At 37.5% G+C, this 14,993-nt stretch overlaps 1 protein-coding gene across 1 annotated transcript in view; it reads right to left on the bottom strand.

The window, feature by feature from the left end:
- eys (EGF-like photoreceptor maintenance factor) overlaps window positions 1-14,993 on the bottom strand; it is a 159,481-nt gene that overhangs the window by 116,782 nt on the left and 27,706 nt on the right. Inside the window, exons 10-17 of the mRNA XM_084948199.1 lie at window positions 13,762-13,925; window positions 13,353-13,606; window positions 10,724-10,828; window positions 6,987-7,109; window positions 5,034-5,147; window positions 2,233-2,355; window positions 1,499-1,606; window positions 792-1,025 (exon numbers count right to left, since the gene is read on the bottom strand). Coding sequence (XP_084804325.1) covers window positions 792-1,025; window positions 1,499-1,606; window positions 2,233-2,355; window positions 5,034-5,147; window positions 6,987-7,109; window positions 10,724-10,828; window positions 13,353-13,606; window positions 13,762-13,925 — 1,225 coding nt within the window. The remainder of the gene's footprint in view (window positions 1-791; window positions 1,026-1,498; window positions 1,607-2,232; window positions 2,356-5,033; window positions 5,148-6,986; window positions 7,110-10,723; window positions 10,829-13,352; window positions 13,607-13,761; window positions 13,926-14,993) is intronic.

Below are 14,993 nucleotides of genomic sequence, written 5' to 3'. Positions count from 1 at the left end.
GTAAGATGTTTGTCATGAGCATGTTTGGTTTGAGGCTTTTTATAACTACAATTTTCTTCTGTTTTTAAAAAAAAAACAAAAAAAAAACAACTGGTTTTACTCTCAAATGAAAACACAGCACTTCATACAAGCAATGAACCCTCAGTGCCTTCCACACTGTTCACTTAAAGCTATGAAAGAACTTCTTAGAGAAGGAAATTAGTCATTCGGGATGTTGTAGGTAGACGACAGTTGGTTGCTAATGAAATTGTTTTAGCATTTCTAAACAATTTGCAAAGATTGTCCTATTTTATTAACATTTTACTAAGTACCAAAATTATCAGTGTGATCTGAAGGTTTAAACATTTGTTATAACAATTCTTTGTGGCCACTTCTAGTACAGTAAGTGCAGCAATCACCTGTACAGGTTGCATTTTTTATCAAATAGAAATGAAGTAATGACTGCAATTTCGGATTGAAATATTTCATGTTATAATAATAGATGTGCTTACTTGTATTTTATCAAAGGGATACGTTGCTAAAGGAAGACTTGTGGAGTCTACGTGGGCAAAGAGGAATCCTAAACGTCACCACTGCTTTGAAGTCAGCTCACAACCTGATGAACTGAGCCTTGACTTACACATTTCATAAGACTGTTATGTGTTGTTGCTTAAGGCCAAAGAGATTAGACTCCCACAGAGAAGAAAGCTGAACAAGTGAAAGGCTCAAACTGGGAGTGTGTCTGCTATATACATGATTCATTCAAGGAAATACTGCACCTGAAACAAGCCCCTGCAGAGTGATGAACCCACCTGGTAAACAATCACACTTGAACCCTCCTGATAGATTGACACACGCTGAACCATGTTGACACAGGCCATCAACGCAGTGGTTTATAGGTGTTTTGCAGTGCCGCCCAGTGTACCCATGTTGACACACACATCTAGAAGTATTTTCCAGCTTTTCACAGAGGATGGTTCCCTCGGGGTCGCAGGGATTTGACACACATTGGTTTACCGATGAGGAGCAATCTTTGCCAAGGTATCCTGTAAGAGGTGGGATCAAAGGCATGGTTGATGCTATGTGCTGTGTACAGTAAGCTGTTCCACATCTGTCAAAAATCATGAATTGTGATTTCATGTAAATATGTCATTGCCAGGATTTTTAGTCCTTGCTGATTTACATAATTCAACCAGTCATAAATCACTAAAGCCAAAGAGAGACTTCAGAAATAGTACAGAAAAACATACAGTCAGCCTTTTCACCAATCTGAATATGTTATGTATGATATGTTTTAATGTGCACTAATGACTGAAGTTACAAAAGGGATTGGGCGTCTAATTAAGTGATGCTCAGTGTGGCTACATCGATTAAATAACTTAATACTATTTTTTATGAAGCCCACTGTTCAACATTTATAGATTAGTGACTGGAGCAATGAGTATGTCTGATCAATATGTCAAAACAAAGGTTAAATAAATGTATGCCAGTCTGCTGTGTAAAAAGGCTCGTTCAATACCTGCCGGACAAATGCACTGCGTTTCCCCAGTCAAGCTGTAGGAGCAGGTTCCTCCATTTTTGCAGAGGTCTGGTGTACACGGAGAGTCGGACAATGAACATTTTTTTCCTGAAAAGGTAAACATTGTTAACAAGATTGTTAATTTATCACAGTAATGATGAACGATAGGACTGGAAACATACAGAAACGTCTCAACAAGGTGACACACAAATGAATTTGACTGTAGCGAGGAAAGACCATTAAAGTGAGAAGTGTGTGTTTTAGTAATGAAGTCAGTAGGGGAGATAATGCTGTGTAATTGCCATATCTTTGCACTTTTAGTGTCTATCAAGTTTTTTTCTCACCGCTAAAAGCACACATAGTTTATTGAAAAATATGTTTGGGTTTTCTTTGTTAAACATATATGGGTTAGAATGAAAGTTTATTAATATCCTAATTTAAAAAAACTAAATGAACATGTATTAGTTAGGGAAATTACCCAAAGTAATTTAAATGTTTGCACTTTGTGCTTATTAAGAGGATAAAGTGCTGTTTTGGATTTCTGTAACACATGTTCTATATGTAGACAGATTTATCCAATATTCAGCTTATACGTGTGGATTTTTAATTATCAATTAGATACACTCTTACATTAGTAAAGCCAGATATTTTAATGGTTATAGCTGTTTAACATTCATTGAACTAAGCTATGTTCATCAAGGCCCACTGTGAAAATGATAACACAGATAACTCGCCAGCAAAGCCCGCAGGACAGATGCACTCATAGTCTGCAACCAGGTCAATACATGTGGAGTTATTGGTGCAGTATCCATGGACACATTCATCATAGTTGATTTCACAGTTCAGCCCCTTAAGTCCTCGTATGGAAAGAAAAGCAAAAATCCCATATCAGATATGGTGTGTGAATGTCAGTAAACACCAGACTTGAAAAGATACTAATTACCAATAAATTACACCCCAAAGCAATTTATGGCTTTCATCTAATTTTACATGACTTTTTCCACAAGTTAACAAGGTAGAGAATACACTGTGCCACAGGAAAATAAGATGTATTTTTTCACTCTGCGTGCTCACCTGTTTATGATTTTTTTCATGGTGGTTAATTCTGAGTTATCTCACTACATTTGATATTTAAAAAAATAAAAGGTTGAAGTCATCATGTAAAAGTGAATGCTGCCAATTTCTGACATTTTAGTCCCTCATAAATATATTCCACCGTGTGGTCACGCTACAAAATGACTATCATTAGCACTGTCACACACTGCAGCTACAGGAGGCCCATGACTAATGCTTGGCTATCAGCACCATCGGTGCAGGTCAAATTCTCATCATTTCTCAAACTGACCATGGAACCAATTTCCACCTCTCTCCAAGTCATAAAATTTGACAATTATCCTGACTTCATTAAAAATGCATAACAGGCTTCACCCACAATCACAGATTAATCAGAGGTATGTCTCACAGGTAAGATGTCAACCGGACCAAGAAATTACAGGAAAAATAGGTGTGATTTATTTCTTTTACACTAATGACACACGTGACAAATTCTGATTGAATGATTTTATGTGATCGGAGAAATCTAAGCAAATACTTGCTAACCTTGAACTGCAAACCAGGAGATTCAAAATGTTTAACTGAATATTATCCTGAGTAAAGCTAGCAATCAGCTTTGTATGGTTAAAAAACAGCTGTTGGGGAGAGTACAGTACCTTTACATAGATTTTAATTGAATTCTGCTCTTAGCTCTATTAGCTTCGTTTCAATTTTGACAAAATTCTATCCTGACAAATGAGACAGGGAACAATAATCTTATGTAGTTGTGCTGGAATTGAGTCCTTGCAGATTCCGTGAAGGCCTGTGTGGGTAACACTAGTTATTTCATTTTTGTTCAGGACAAATTCAATATATCTAAAAGAGTCTGTGCTGCAATGCAATGCACAAGAATTCCACTGTTCACTTGAAAGCAATAAACTTACTGAATGTACCGTGCATTCTTCTGACATAGTGAAAAGATTTTTTTGTGCAGGGGAGAGGAATCTGGAGGGGGTGGTTCAGTTCATTTCATGCATTAATGAGCTCATAAGATGAGAATTTTGGAGAAACTGTTGTAAGGTAGATAAAAATATGTGTTGCAATTGCTAAAATTATTCAAAATACAGTAAACTATTACAGATGTTTTGATTCCTGAGATTAAAACTGAAGTAGATATCACTGTGAAATTAGAGCTCGGCTACTTTAAAAAAAGGCAGAAGAAGCGACAAAGCAATTAAGAAAAACTCTTTACCACATTCAACTCTGTTTAAACAAAGTATTATGTCTTACAGTAAGTATCAGTCTACAGTAAAGTACACAAATGGTGATGGTACCCTCATTTTGTCACCTGGATACTTTTATAAGAGTTTTCCTTGTAGCAAAAAATAAAAAGCCTCGCTTCGCGAATCACTTGAATCACAGCTGCAGCGGAAATAAGTCAATGTCTTTTCATCTCTGCTTGCCCATTTATCCCTAAGAATAAGAAAACGACCTCCAAATGGAAAAAAGAAAAGAATGTAAAAGTGTTTCTGAATAGCTATTTCATTTAACCCTTTAAGACCTACCATAGAACCAAGTCCGCCAGAGCTTATATTATATTTTTACATGTTGTAGTGCCATTTTTGGGAGAATTTCAAGTTGCTATGCATCAATACAACCATTACAGCCTAAATTTTAATAATATGTATGCATTAAGTGCATAGTAATTACATAAATTGCAAAAAAGTGCAATAAACTACCAAAAAATTGAAAATCGTTTTTGTTTTTTTAACATATATTTCTAGTTAGAGAAATTTAAGAGGCTTATCCCTCAAAACTGTAAATACAAAAAAGTTGCACAAAATAGTTTCCCACCACAGGAAATTTATTTTGAGTGTCTTCATAGTTTTATTTTTGAAATACACCAATTTTTAGACACTGCAGGAAAAACTAAAATAAATATTATAGTGCAAATTTGCAAAAAAACAGCATATGCATCAAAATAAACTATTTCCAGCAGTGCAATATGAGTCCTAAGCATCCCAGAAATGACACAGAAAGTCATAAAGTCAAACATAACTTTTAAAAACACCAGTATAGGCTCATGAGGCCCTGATGGTAAAAAAAACCTACATTTCCGCAAAAATGACGTCACTTCCGGTTTCGGGCAGGTCATGGCGGACATGCGATAGTTCATAGTTTATGCAGTTTTTGCAAAGCTTTATGTGGAAGGAAACTGTGACTTAGGACAAGCTGATGGCATAAGATGTAAGTACAACTCCTCCGGTTTCATATGCAAAAAAAATTATTGCGCTAGCTCACGTGGTTGCAGTGCTACCGGGATTTAAAAGTAGTTGCGCAAAATGGAGCGCGCCCGCTCCGACCGGCTTTAAAGGGTTAAACCATGGTTATAACTTTAGGACTGCAATTGCTTGACTGCCCACTTAAAAACCAACAAAGTCTGAATAAGCAATATAATCATATTATCTTGACTATTGGGACATATAATTGCTTTACAACTTACCCTCTGAGCATAAGCACTGATACATGTCAATGCCATCCACGCAAATGCCACCATTCTGACATGGGTTTGACTGGCACTCATTAAGATTTACTTCACAAAATGACCCTCCAAACCCTGCAGCATATGTAGAAAGAAAAAAAAAAAAAGCGTTAATGGAATCCTTTTTGCCTGGTTTTATTTCTCAGTCAATTAGGATCAACATGACTTTGTTTTCACAAACAAAAGCTGGTTTTCAAAGCTCGTATTGATTCAAAGAACTTGCTGGGCACATGCAGACTCAGCTCACTGGATCATTTAATCATGTTTAATAAGAGGCAGTCATTGCCCTTCTGATTTATTACATTAAACAAGCCAAATCCAGTGATTTTTAAGATCAAAGTCAATCAATACACAAAGAGAACCGCATAAAACAAATAACATGCATCAGCGCACACATGTAAGCACACTCACGCGGGCCATTACAAAGAGGAAACATGCCAGTGTTTTAAGCACATTATTTCTGGTGCTACACAAGCTGTGTGTGGGTTAATGTCCCACTTATCTGCCACAGAGTAGTTGTTTGAGTGTACACAATGTTTCACACACAGTTATCCAAATGTAACGGTCTGAAGATGCCCTTCACAATTAGAAATTTAGCAAAGATTAAAAGGACAAGGAATCTGTCTTACTGCAGGAAAAGTTTATAAGTTTATAAGTTTGCACAATAAAAGTCACGGGGTTAAAACGAAGAGAAACAGAAGAAAACAAACCCAGCTGCTGTGTTCTACAATCCTGAGTTAAATAACTTCATTCACTAAACTCTCTTAATGTAATGCCAGTGCAAAATGAAACATTTCCCAATCAACTTTCATATTTTATTCATATAGAAATTACACATTTGCATGCAAAATCGACCAATCTGAGTTCATTCTCAGACCACGGATGGGTGTGCTTTAGCGTATGTACTAAATATTAGGTCAAAAAGTTGGCAGCGTGGGATAGTGAGTATAGTGAGGGGCATGAGTAACATGTTTTACAACACCTTAGGTTCAAAAGCATTAGATAATATGGATGCCAAGACTGTCGACAAGAAATATCTAAACAAAACAGCATCTCACAGCTTGCCCTTGAGAAGTGTTTTAGGGAGAGCAGCTAGCTGCAGGTTGCTTGCATTTACATAAGAAATCACTCACGATCCTTCACTGTGACATCTGCCGAGCATAAATGCAATGAAGTTACGGTTATTGATTAGGTTACATGGACTTTTATGTAACAACCATTCGTTTGCAGAGATAGAGGTGCTGCTGAGGACTAGTGTTGGCTGAATTATGACAGGTATGGCTAGCAAATGTTTATTATTCCAAGTACCCTAACTGCATCCAGAAAAAAAAACTGCATGATTCCCCCTGTGTGTACTTACACAGTACCAAACTCACACACGCTACTGACTTGTAAGTCTCTGAAGCCTGGATAACCCTGGCAAGCTTCAGAGTATCTTAGAGATCAAGCCCCTTCCACTTACTCTTGTCTTATCCCTGTCACTTCTGGCAGCGACATGCTGTGATAACAGTGACATCCACATGGAAGGGAATCCAAGAGATTTGACTGGCACACAAACAAAATTAAGTTGTTTTTTTTTTTTAAGAAACCGTGACATTATCCTTTGAAAATCAGCATTTTTTATCAGACTGTTTGGAACTTAAAAAACATAATGCATCAGCGTAGGTGCAAATGTTAATATATGATCTAAAAGAAGAACTTTTTCTGCAGTAAAGTAAGGCATGAAGTGATGATCTTTCTAATGAAATAATAATAATTTGCAGATAACTGACATTTGTGAAGCTTAATTTACCAGTGAGTCAGTGGAGGCAATTTCATTTTTATGGAATTTTTTCACTGTAATTATGTGGACAAATAAGCAGGCAAAACACAGATTTGTGTGCTTACTTTTAACCTGTTAAAAGACTTGCTCACCTCTTTCACACGTGCAAGAGAAATTCTGTCCATCCTTGGTCTTGGTGCATTTTAATGTATGTTCACTGCACATTCCAAACGAGCAAAGGTCAATATCCAAAGAGCAATCTTTCCCCTTGAACCCTGAAACAATGCAAAAGCAAAAATCAGCAAAACCTTGAGGAATCAAGGCACAAGCATTGAATACATAAACACACAAAATGCAACACCCCTTTATGGCTGTATGTTTTATTAGATAAAGACAGCTTTTATTCAGCAGATTAATGGACGTATTGATTTTTCTCCTTGCAATCTACCTGCTATGCAGTATGCTAATTGAGTGAATCATTGACAGGGACCTACCGCACTGGACTGATCTATATCACATTATCTACCCCTACACACGCACATCTGCATGTCACTGATAGATACCTCTGTCAATGTCTACTGCTGCAAATAAAGAACAAACAGATTTGGAGACTGGTATGCATTAAACGTTTCCAAATATAGATAAATATGAATGGGAAGAGTCTTAAAATAGATCACCTTTTAATATGGGCAAAACTAATATGGAGTAATACTGAAAAAATATGATAGTGCTAGTCTAGTTATATTTCCATCGCAAATATCTGTGTGAAGTTGCCGTCAGTTCTCTTGGATTGTGTAATGCATTTAGCTAGAAGTGGACTTCACTTTCTTTAGACTGTAACCTGAATCCAGACCAGCTTACTTTCCACCAGCACATCTGATGACCTTCCAACTACCCTTTTTCCCATTAAATTATGTATTGCCTTGGCTAGTTAATGGACAGCTATTGCCTCCAACAGAGTGTTTCAGAAGTGTTTAATAACCAATTGTGCATGCAGTTCACTCTGAGGTTAATGTTGCATGAAGGAATGTCACATTTACAGTGTCACCATCTCCAAGTGGGACTCCCTATCCTATCTGACACCTACTAGTGGCTCAGTCCTCAGATGAATGAAAAAAAATTATAAAAAATTTCTTATGGTTTCAAAATTCATACCCACAAGATATTCTAATGAAACACGCATTTACATTGAGTAGGTTTTGGGTTTAGCCTTCATTAATGATCTGCTTGTTAGGTAACATGGTACAGTACAAACTATACTCTCTGGCCACATTGTTAGGTATAACTGTTCAGAGCTATCTAATTAGCCAATCAATTACAAGGTAAGAATTCAATGCATTTAGGAACGTAGACATAGTCAAGAAGAGCTGCTGAACGTCAAACCGAACATCGGAATCGAGAATAAAGGTGTATTAAATGACTTTGAACATGGCAAGGTTGTTGGAGCCAGATGGGCAGAGCAGTTCAGAAACTGCTGATCTACTGGGATTTTATACACAGCCAGGTTAAGTTTACAGAGAATGGTCCAAAAAAGAGCGGCAGTTCTCTTGGTGAAAGTGCCTTGTTCATGTCAGAGGTGAATGGCCAGGCTGCTAGGACAGGCAAAGTCACCCAAAGAACCATGCATTAGAACCAAGGTATGCAGAAGATCCTCACTGAGCACACAATCCACTGGGCGCCACTCCTGTGAGCTGATAACGGGAATCTGAGGCTACAATTCATACAGGCTCACCAAAACTGGACAACAGAAAATTAGAAAAAAGGTTGCCGTGTCTGGTAAGTGTCAGTTTCTGTTCAGACATTCAAATGGTAGGGTGTAAGCATAGATCCATTTTTGGCTTGTAGGCAGTGGTGTGTGGAATATTTTCTTGGCACAGATTGAGCCCCTTAATACCAACTGATGATCTTTTAAACCACATCCATCCCTTTATGGTCACATTGTTTCCATCTTCCAATGGCTATTTGAAGCAGAATATCACGTCATGTCACAAAGCTCAAATCATCTCAAACTGCTTTCTTGAATAAGTTTGTTGTACTTAAATGTCAGGTACTAGCAAGGTGCATCCAACAAAGTGGTCACTGAGTGCATACACAATTCAATTCAGGTAATCTGCCATAACACCATTTAGCCTTTAGTTCATGTTAAATGTTAATAAAGCAACTAGCTGCATTTGTATGAATCAGTTTAGGTCTTGCACATTTACACCTTGGTTTATTTTACAACATTCTCAATTCCTTAAAATTTGGTGCACTTTTTTTTAAAATTGGAACAGCGAGACGTCAGTGCTGTATTGCAGTATTATTTTGCTATTTCTTCTTAACTAAAATATTATATCTTCAGAATGTGGGAAGTTGCTGAGTTAAACAAGTACCATCTTCACAGAACTTGGGAATCCCCCAGGAAATACAGCTGCAATTAACAAATGAGCACAACTGCCAATCAGTGTGTGTGTTTACCCATCTAGATGCAGCTTAGACTTTTTTTTCTGTCTCTAAAACAACACATTTATAAGACTGGCCAGTCTTGATTGAATAATCTTTACAACTCTTCTAATCTAATTCTGTTTCATATACATTTGAAAAAAAAATAAAAATACTGCCACCCAATTCAAGCTAAACTGGAAAACACATATATGATGGACTGTAGCTCCAAACAAGACAAGGTGGCAGGAATGGACTTGAACACAAACAGGAGATCTTGTCTGATTCTTTCTGTGTGCTTTTTGTAGTAGGAAGCATGTATGTTTAACAGATTATTTTATTTAATTAAATTTCTCACGGGATAAAGTGATCAAAAGCACCTGTCTGTAAATCTGTCAGTGAAATTATAACCGTAATGGAACCATTACTCACACACTGGTGTTCTGTTTTTGACAAAATCTAATTTGAGAAAAAGGCAGAAAATAATAAGATCAGATTATTTACAGTGATGCATTTTTTAATATCCATAAGGCCATAAAATACACCGTATAACAGGCGCTGTTTCAAGTTACTTTTAATTCAACTACATGTGTTTATTTATTTGTTTATTCAGCGCCTTGAGGCAACTGTGGTTGGGATTTGGTGCTTAAAAAAAAAAAATGAACCAAAGTGACTTGAATTGCATATTGTATACAACTTTTCTACTATTTTATATATTTAAAAAAAAAATGGGCAAAATGACCTACTGCTCGACACCAAAGTGTTTTTTCTTGTCCGGTCAGCACCTATGTTTTGTGGGATTTATTTTCAAATATTTATCTGTAAATCCTGTTTTGTGGATTGTGGTTGTTTGCAGTTCAATGTGACATTGGACGTGTTATGCCAAGCGGCCTGGCTGTGGCATTCTGACGCGCAATCAAGTAATGAATCAGTATTTTATTACCACTGCTCTCGAAGGACTACAGGACCTCCCTCTCTCATGGACTGATTATGGACCCTTCTTATAACATTTGTTATAAATAGATGCTAAATGTGGAAAACCTGATTAAAGAACAAACTCACACCTACAGTAAGCAGAAGCTGAATTACTGTATATGTGGACAAATCAGTGTTTTACAAAACAGGAAAGGCCGTATCTTTTTTCTGGGTTTACTGGCAATCAGTTTCAACCGTGGTTATAAAAAGTAAATTTTAAAATGCTAACAGTTATTTTTTGTAACCCCAATCTGCAATACCAATTTATAGTTGCCTCAGGTAGAACCTTTTTCTTGCATTGAAACTTTCTGAAGAACAAAGATCTCTGGTAACTTTGTGCATTTTAAACAAAAAAGTGAGAAGCAAACAAAGAAGTTGGATGTAACTGCAAGTAATCAACTTTTCAGCTATTCCCATGGTAAACGATAGAGAAAATTAATAGCATGATATTTTTATAAACATACTTAGTTATACACAAGTAGACGATACTTACCAGTTGGACAGTGACAAATGAAGTCATTTATCAGATCCATACATGAACCTCCATTTAGACAAGGCTGCGGCCAGCAATCATTTACATTTTCAGAGCAGATCCTTCCTGCAGGGGTTTATTCAATATTACAGGACAAAACAAAACACTTTAAATATGTCTCTACCCCAGATGTGACTGTCAGCCTGCCAGTTTAACAATTATTCCAGTGAAGTCCAACATGTGACTCATATTTGCAACCAGAACAACAATCAGAACATATGCAGTACAAATTTCTGCTTATTGTCCTCGAATCACATCAATAAACCAGCACCTGGTTTTATTTCATGAGGCAGCTGATTACTTCTGATTCTAGCGGCTCAAAATGTGATTGAATGATTATGTGTTCAGCATGTTGCTGCTTGCGTGTATGCATAAATGCCATAGCCCTGGTTTTAGTATCCTCAGGGCAAGTTAGGAACGGAATTGATTAAAGATTTTTACTGACAAATTTAAAGCTCCGCCAGGTCTGGCCTCTGGCAATATTTCAGCCCTCTTAGTTCTCGGTGAGCCAGAGAGCTCAGAGAACTAACAGCCAGACATCCTCGGGCACTGCTCGTCTATCTGCACGGCTGTCTATACCAAAGGTAATTGTACTTTCACCATCATGACCCCATACACTGGTGGGCACTACCTTAATCATGTACTGTAAGGTACTCAGATAATTAAAGCATCTGCTGACTGTACCTGCACATACATTCTCTACTAGATATTGTATACCCAGTTCAATAGTAAACCAGCCACCCCCATTAGCTTAACTAACTGATTTTACTTTAATTCACCGCTGTTTACACATTCACATCACTTGTAAATCAGGTTGGTACTGAATAAGTAATAGGTGAAGTAGTTTTAAAATTTTAAATATAAAAACCCACCAGGTGATTTTTTGTTTGTTTATCTCTTTATGCAAATAATTCAGGGACCACAGTGATGTATACTCTGAGAGCTGTTAGAGTGTTCAGATTATAAAACCACTGATGCAATATTCTTAATCTCTTGTATTGCTCTTTAGATACAGGTGATCCAACCGAATGTCAAACTAGCAAATGATGCAGTGAACGACGGTCAAGTTAAGGTTGATGTTTTCACACAGGAGTTTAGCTGCTCCTCTCTATTGACCTACCACAGCAGCTGCACCATCACTTGCAAAGCCAATAAGCCATGCACGTAGCATTTCTTCAGAGGCCCCTTAACAGCAAGGGTTTCTAACAGCAGTATATGAGACAGCAGCCCCAGTGCACAAGTGCAATTCAACAACTTGAAATGAGAAGCTGCAAATCTCTCCTTTGTAGGGAATTCTGATGTAGGTGATCAGGCGTGTGTTTGACACTCTGTAGGAATATTTCTAGGATTTTTCCTCACACTCTGAATCTTTTTCATTTTTGTTATTTAGCTAACAGTTATTTTCACTCTGCAGTGCTTAGTGATATAATGAAAAGTTGGAATGGAACTGGATACTCGTGGGAAAAACGTAATTCGGTGAAGGCAGCAAGATGTAGACCATATATAGATAAAGTCATGTGGGGGGAAAAAGATTAAGAAAACTCAAAGAAGTCCTGTGAAAAAGTAAGTACATCATTTGAGGACACTTTATTAGGCAACTTTATTAAAGCTGAAGTTTTGGCTGTTTGCTGGTCTTGTTAACACAAAGCTGCATGAATGGCTGATTCTTTGATCAAGTGATTCTTTGCTTTCTGCCACAGATTTGCTGCTGTGCTTGGGATCACTGCCCTGTTGTTTGGGTCGAGCCAATTTCTGTCAAGCTTTGGGTCTCGGACAGATGGCCTCACATTTGACTCTAGAATACTCTGGAATACAGAGGAGTTCATTGTCAACTCAATGACTGGAAAGTTCCCAAGTCCCTTGGCTACAAAACAAATCCAATTCATGACCCTTCCACCACCGTGCTGACACTTGGTAAGAGATGTTAGTGCTGATATGTGTTTGGTTATCAGCACAAATCTCCGCTTTGGACTTAAAATGTACTGCCATGTTCTCTTTGGAGAGAGGAGGCATTCTCCTGTAAAACCTTACAAACAAGCCGTAATCACTCAGTCTTTTTCTTATTGTATTGCCGTTAACTTCAATATTATAAATGCAAATTAAGACCTGCAGAATCTGAGATGTAGCTCTTGCAGTTTCTCTAAGCATTGCATAATCTTACCTTAGGGTGAATTTGTTTAGACACCCACACTCCTGGGAAGATTGTGACACCTGAACGGTGCAGAAAAGCGAAAGCCAAACCTTCTATTATTATAGAGGTGTTCACAATTACTAATGATCAGTCAGTCAAACACACTTCCTCATCACCCCTTGCTGTTACTTACCATCTTAATTTACATGGATGCAGTAAGGGGGCACTTAGTTTTTCACAGGACTGCAAAGAGTCATTTAAAAAAATTCTCTTTAACATGACTGCCTATAAAATTTACATTTTATTGCTTTACTCATTAAAAATTATGATAAACTTGCTAATTATATGCTCCATAATTAACGTTTGCACACTAAAAACTGCTCCAAAACCTCATATTCCTGTCACTGGTACTATTAATTATTGTAAACAGCACTGCATTCACATCAGATGGTCTCATACCCTCAAATCCTGGGGGACAGTGGCACCGATAATCACTGATTAGGTCCACACAGGTGGCACCATTTAAACAAGGGAGGCTGTGGCACTCATTTATTTCCACTTCGCAAAGCGGTCCTTCGAATCCAAGCATGCAACGGCAGGTGAAGTTATACTGCTGGTCCAGACAAAAACCATGTTCAGAGCAGCGGTGGTCAACACAGTAATCAATGTCCTCTTCACAGTAGATGCCTGTGTATCCTCTAGGACAAAGGCAGCTAGCAACAGATCAAAGAGAATCTCTTAATACTGTATAGAGTTAGAAGAATTCTTTCAAGCCTGAAGGAAAAGAGCAGTAAATGTAACAGCTTTTACAATCATTGACATTCTGGTGGCAGAACAGTCCCAAGACCATCAGGATTTGAACACTAACCTGTAACCATCAATCTCATCCATACAAGTGCCTCCATTTTGACACCCATGTTCAATACAGTCGTTGACATTTACGCGGCAGTCCTGCCCAGACCATCCAGGGGTACAGATGCATCGGTAAGCACTGCTGTTATTTAACACACAGCGTCCTCCAAAGGCACAAGGCTGTTGATTGGAAATAGATGTTTTTAGATACACACATCATGAAACCAGATATGCTGTTTCATGTGCAAAAAGGAAACTCTTTTATTTTGTATGATATTTTAAATGGGGCTGAGCTTATTCAGATTAAAGAAAATATAACCATCTTTTTTTTCCGAATCATTTCTTGCCCCTGGATCCCTGAAAATGAGCTTCATTAAAATCGCACGACAAAGTCATGAATACTGATTCATGCTTTATACTGGGGTCACTCGGGATTCCATGTAGCAGCTACATGTCATACAAGACAAGATCAATGGTCACTGAAGGCTAAACCTCCCGGGAGGAAAAAAAAAGTACACCTGCTAGCACGTGGATGGGTGGATGCCACCGGGGAAAAACAAAGGGGCAGTGGAAGAGCTTGCGTGTGGAAAGGTCTATAATACAGGCATCATGGCACTTCTGTACAAGGGCCAACACAAGCATTGCTACACAGTGAGCGATCATCTCCATCTGTCATCTGAAGCACTTTCTCTGTTTACACATACATAATATACACATACAAACATACACATCCAAGTCAGGTGGCCTTTTCAGTTCTGTAAATGTGCAAACATTGTTCATGCCAAACACAATCCAAAAAGACAATTCCAGCGTTGCTTTCCTCCAACATAATTTCTTATGTACTACATATGGAAACTGCATTTAAAAAAAAATCAAACATTTACTACACTGTTAACTAACTGTTAACATTATGCTGTTCTGCTTTTTATTGTTTTTATTTTCCGCACAACGAAAAATTTCATTTGATTTCTCGATTAAGAATTTAATAAAACTTTCTTGCCGTTAAAGCTGATTGATATTGCGCAGCTGCAACATCCGATGATTGCTGTGTTTAGGGATTATCATTTGGTGCCAATCTAATATTCACAAAAGAAAACCATTATGAAAGAATATTCACCATTTAGGAAAAAACACTGACTCTCTGAAACCCACACCTTCTAAAGTTTTAGTTTGTCGAGATATGAAAACTTTGTCTAGCATAAAAAAATAAAACTTATATAAAATAAAAAAAATCCACAAAATGATATT

Source organism: Perissodus microlepis, chromosome 13 (assembly GCF_051167445.1).
Source record: "Perissodus microlepis isolate ML-2025 ecotype Zambia chromosome 13, ASM5116744v1, whole genome shotgun sequence".
In the NCBI taxonomy this organism is placed as follows: domain Eukaryota; kingdom Metazoa; phylum Chordata; class Actinopteri; order Cichliformes; family Cichlidae; genus Perissodus; species Perissodus microlepis.
This window is presented reverse-complemented; position numbering and strand designations above follow the sequence as displayed.